Source organism: Silurus aristotelis (assembly GCF_946808225.1).
Source record: "Silurus aristotelis genome assembly, chromosome: 10".
Lineage (NCBI taxonomy): Eukaryota > Metazoa > Chordata > Actinopteri > Siluriformes > Siluridae > Silurus > Silurus aristotelis.
The window spans coordinates 28,176,285-28,181,944 of NC_139583.1; the positions used below are offsets into that span (position 1 = coordinate 28,176,285).

At 37.4% G+C, this 5,660-nt stretch overlaps 1 protein-coding gene across 1 annotated transcript; it reads right to left on the reverse strand.

Moving 5' to 3' along the window:
• Positions 1–778: 778 nt before the first annotated feature.
• foxf1 (forkhead box F1) lies at positions 779–4,542 on the reverse strand. Its single transcript, XM_083551723.1, has 2 exons — positions 3,073–4,542; positions 779–2,033 (listed from the first exon to the last, which is right to left on the reverse strand). Exons 1-2 carry the CDS (start codon positions 4,052–4,054, stop codon positions 1,870–1,872), a joined length of 1,146 nt encoding a protein of 381 aa, XP_083407849.1. The 5' UTR covers positions 4,055–4,542; the 3' UTR covers positions 779–1,869.
• Between the last annotated feature and the right edge of the window lie 1,118 nt (positions 4,543–5,660).

Below are 5,660 nucleotides of genomic sequence, written 5' to 3' on the forward strand. Positions count from 1 at the left end.
GGTGGTGCACACACTCCAGCAAAATAATTGACGCTTATTTATTTATTTATTTTGCCATTTTATGTCAAAATGTATTAAAATGTGAACGGATCATCAAAGTAAAAAATAAGAAGCATATTTTTGGAAAAAAAGAAAATATGTTGATTAACGTTTCAATGCTGCGTCTCAGATCTTTAAATGTTTTGAATATATATATATTTATAAATTGACGATTTGTTTAAAGTTAAACAAAACAATCAATTGATATAAAACAAGTCCTGGTGCTATCATGTATGTGCAGCTAAAGATGTGTGGGCTAAAATAGGTTAATTACAACAAGAAGAGTGGGAACTCGGTGACCACTTGCGTTATATTGCATCATTTTTTCCGACATTTTATCCGAAACTAAAAAAGGCAGATTGCTGTTTTCACTTTAATAACTTCAGAGCCAAGTAGGATATCTGCAAAAAATACAAACTGTACACATGTGGCACACACTCGCTTTCTTTCTTTGCGTTTGTATTTTTCTTTCTGACTTACAAAAGTTCATCTTTTATAAAAAAAATAATAAAATAAAAACGTGATTAATTTTTTTTAGATGCACTGATTAGACCTTTTTTCTAGGCACAAAACAAATCTTCAAAAATTAATTTTCATAAAGAAAAAAAATTTCTATTCCCTTCTTGATGTTTTATTTATTTATATCTCTGACTACTGAGAAATGTATAAATAATTATCTCGGAAAACCTGCAAATTTGATGCGTGTAGTTTTGAACAGTTTAATTTCAACTGCATGCCATTGTTTTTTTGTTGTTTTTTTTTTACACAATTCTTTATACATAATGGTGCGTAGATGACCTAATGTCTAAAAGACACGAAAATAGAAAGTAAAAGATGCCTACTAAAAAAAGATATTACCTACAACATATACAATTTTACAGTGCTGGAAAATGACTCGTGTCAATACGGATATACAAAAAAAAATAAAGAGATTAAAATAAAAATAAACAAAAACAAAAAACACCAAACCAACGATTTAACAGTGCTTACATTAAAACCTTCATTTTTTTGTTTACACTGAATAAAAACAGCGTCTTGGCAAATATTGCCGATAAAGCGTTCAATAATGTGGCTATAATTATACAATCTAAATATAAACAGAATAAATAAAAGTTGCGCTTTACGGTTTTTAAAAAAGTGCCTTTGTTTTTCCACGTGATCACCTAATGATCTTTAACACTTTGCACTGATTTCAGACAGAATTTGACTTAGGATCAGAGAGCGAACAGCTTGTCCTGAATGAAAATAATATTTATATAGGCCTATATTAAAAATAAACATCAATAGTTTTACCATTTTTACTGAACAAAAAGAAAACTAAAATCGATCCTGATTACTCGGAATGACAACACGGAAAGTCACTACACTCAAGTGGTATCCATCCGCCAGCAGAGTTAGTACCAAGCGGGTTTTTTTTTATTCTTCCTTTATTTCATTTCTTGGGTTTTTTTTGCCATTGAGATGCAGATTAGTTAAAATTTGTTCGCAGTCTTGTTTGGAAATAGCTTAGAATAAAAAAAAATGGCACACATCACCTTAAAGGCTGTTTGTAAAATGTTTAAGGTACCCGGCTTTTCTTCTGTTCATGGTTTTTGTACCGAGTTTGGATCATTTCGCATTTTTTATATAGTTGCAGCCTTTCATTCTGAGTTTCTTTCCATCCATGACCCCTTCCAGTCCTCTCTTCTTCTTCTTCTTCTTCTTCTTCTTCTTCTTCTTCTTCTTCTTCTTGTTTGTGTGTCTGCATTTTTGTTTTCCCACCGCAAAGGCTCAGTGGCTCCTTTATCAGTGTTGAGTCCTTCATCAGTCTTTAATTCATGACCAGTGCTGTCACATCACACAAGGCTTGATGTCCTGATAGGCGACCTGTTGGTGATGATAATAAGAGCCGCTTCCAGGTGAATGCATGGATGAAGATGTCATGGCGTTGAAAGAGAAGACGAACTCTTTACGGTCGCACATGCTGGGAGACTGGGAATGATATCTGGGAATACCTACAGGGGAAAAAAACAAGGAAATCTTTAAAAAAAAAATGTTTTAATGTATAAAATGATCACAGTAAATCTTCTAAATTAGACTTAAATCTTTACATTGTTCATTTTATTATTTTACATTTATTACTTTACGTACAATAGAGCATTAGAGTACATTAGATTTTATTTCTATTCTTTTATATTACCTGAAATGTATTATTATTATTATGATGATGATTATTATTATTATTATTATTATTATTATTATTATTATTATTATTATTATTATTATTTTGATTATTATTATTGTTTTGATTATTATTATTATTATTATTATTATTATTATTATTACCACCGACATTTTCCATCAACTTCAACGTTCTTGGAATATTTTTTTAAGTAATCAAAACTTGTTGTAACGCGAATAAAACCAGCATGCGCGAACTTTAAACTGGTCCCCGTGCTGACGGTGGATGTGCGATTCTAAAGCCGCGGGTTTCACGTAGCATTTTAATGACACCCGTATCTATTTTGGAGCGGCTGATTACACCGCCTGCAGGCAGTAAGTGTGTGTGTGTGTGTGTGTGTGTGTGTGTGTGTGTGTGTGTGTGTGTGTGTGTGTGTGTGTGTGTGTGGAAGGGCTGGATACTTCAGGGTGGGAGAGCTTTCTCCTAATTGACAGCGCCGTGCTCGCACGCGATTCCCACCGGACCCGGTGCCGCGCGCCCTGCTGCAATTTCTGTAAATTGGCACCTGAGTCCAGGAGGAAAGAGAAGCTACAGGATGCCTTCTTTCTCCTAATTACTACCCACCCTCAAGAAATCACATGCAAAAGAATGTGTATTATCCGATAGATAATTTGCAAAATCCTACGCGATAAATCATTAATTTTTAAAACTTGATTCCAGAATGAATCTGCTTTCATGGATCTGTTTTTTAAAGAATGTTTGGAGTTTTTTTTTTTTATATATAAGTTTTGCTACATGGTCTAAAAGATCCTAATGATTTGCATGCTGTATTTATTAATTTACGCATTTACTTTTCGATCAGTAAAATTTACCTTGAAGGTCGGTCGTGCTGTGTCCGTTCTGGTGCAGATATGACTGGTCCAGAGAGTGTGTTGGTAAGCTGGGCTGTAACGGGTTTGCCCCGGGGTTGCACGGAGACAGCGGCTGCTGCTTAATGTAAGACGCTCCGTTATTAAGCGACGCGGACGGCGCGGGCGCCCAAGCCGAGGTCGTGCTCGAGTAGACGGGATGCGGCTCCATGACTCCGCCGCCGGACAACAAGGGCGAGGCTGAGTTGTCGTGATGGGGATACTCGCTCCCCGTGGACCCCGTACAGTTTCCCATGTAGGAATGTCCACCGTTGGCCGACAGATGAGACATGGAGTGTCCAGCCAGGCCCATTCCTTCCATGTTTCCTGCCAAATGTCCGTTCATCATCCCAATCCCGCTCTCTAAGGACAAACTATTTGGCGGGCAAGACAGGCCTCCGCCGCTCCCCTGGAAATTGTAAGACTCGGGTAAGTGGTTAAACCCGAGGCCGTTCATCATGCTGTACATGGAAGGCTTGAGCGCCTGACATTTGCGCCGGAATCCGCGTGGTCTGCGCCGAAAAGAGCCCTCCTCGAACATGAACTCGCTTGCAGGGTCAATGGTCCAGTAGTGTCCTTTCCCTGGCCGCCCGAGCCCCTTGGGCAGCTTAATAAAGCACTCGTTTAAGGACAGGTTGTGGCGCACGGAGTTTTTCCAGCCCTGGTAAGAGCCGCGGAAGAACGGGAAGCGGCTCTGGAGGAACTGGTAGATCTCACTGAGCGTCAGACGCTTCGTCGGTGAGCTCTGGATGGCCATGACGATGAGCGCGATGTACGAGTAGGGCGGTTTCTCAGGACGCCTGATGCCGGCGTTGGTCTTTTTGGCTTTGGTGGTGGAGGAGGCCGCGTCCATGGCCGCCGATTGAGCGTGCGTTTTGTCGGGCGCGGACATCGGGCTGCTTTGGGCAGGAGGCTGCACGGAAGGCTGCTGGACCTCGGCCGTCATCGGTTCTTTGCGCGCGACACGGCTTTGTTATTTTATTTATTTATTTGTTGTTTTTTTTTTTATATAAGGAAAATCCTCCACCTGTAGCGAGATCGCTGAAACTTCGGAATCCAACAGTCAACCAGATTTTATCATGACCCAAAAAACGCGTCAAAAGATCCTGAAAAAAAGCAAAAAGAAAAGGAAAAAACCCGCAAACACACAGTGGACGTTTTGTTCGGTAGCTTCACTGTCCTCGAGTTGGAAAAGTCCTGCAATGGTTCTGTCCACAATCAACACAAAAAAACGGATCTTCTTATGCGGCTTCGGTTCCGTCTGGTCTCATTCGCTTTGCTGATCGCCCTTTACTTATCTGTGGCCATCAGCGCCTAGCCAAGCTCCTGACCATCACGAAGACGTCATGAAGCGCGTAAGGAACCGCCCAGTCTCCTCCCAGTTTCTTCCCCACGCCACGGGGTGGACTCACACCAACATCTGGCGTCTCTGCGTGAAGTTTTCTACTGTTAGAAATCCGCTTGTCTGTTCGCATTTAAATAATGGCATAAAATAAAGAATGTTACAATTATCACTCAGAAATATTATTTTTAAGGTTTTGCTTTGCGTTATGAAGGAATTCAAAACCTACAAATAACACACGTGCAATATTTTAACATTTTAAATTTAAATATTTCTCTCCTTTAGATTAACCTTGCTTTTATAAATATGATCTATATTTATATTTTTGAATTAAAGTATTATTTTGTTGCTCGTTATAACAGCGTCTCATCACACGTAACACATTTGCATATATTGCAACTTTGTCTAACAATAAATATGTATATATACACAGTATAAAAAAGTTTAATATGCATAAAATATTTATTATATATATATATATATATATATATATATATATATATATATATATATATATAAAAATAAAAAATTCTAAATATTACCCATATTCACAAGAGCACGCGGTCCGATTTCTTTTTAAGACAGACAGGAACATGGGCAGGATGTTTATACTGTCAAATGTAAACATTTTCTCTGGCCTTCTTTAAATAAAAAATCAAGCAAAAAGCCGCACAAGAGCCGCTAATACGCGTTCTGAGGCAATGCGTCCGTTTTATGAGGCGCAAACTATTTGTGAATCTTTGTGTTGTTGTTTTTTTTATATATAAATGTGGAATTGAAGCCGTAGATCATTCTGCCTGAAGAACATTTGTAAAAAGCCGGAATTCGGATCTGCACTTGCTTTGAGAAACTTTGCAATATGAAGACGGATAAGCGGTGAGTCAGTTTCACTTGTCACCTGAATTCGGGCTCAAATGTAGACTTGAGTTTATTCGTTTATCTAAATATGAAAATTTGTATTAAAGGCAAATTTTTAAAAAAATAAAATGCAGTGATGCAGATAAAAAATATTTAATAATAATAATAATAATAATAATAATAATAATAATAATAATAATAATAATAATAATAATAAATAAGATTGTTTTTTATATATAATTTTTAACATGGATATGTTGAGAGAAACCTTTAAGTTATTTATTTTTCCTGCTGTATATATTAAAATCAATCTGGGTAAAAACTGATCTTAGTTTCGGCACAAAAAACCCCC

Excerpts from the sequence above, each read along its gene's own strand:
- foxf1 (XM_083551723.1), bottom strand. The coding sequence starts at position 4,054 with ATGACGGCCGAGGTCCAGCAGCCTTCCGTGCAGCCTCCTGCCCAAAGC. Across the intron at positions 2,034-3,072 it reads CAGCACGACCGACCTTCAAG|GTATTCCCAGATATCATTCC; the intron begins GTAAATTTTACT and ends TTTCCCCTGTAG.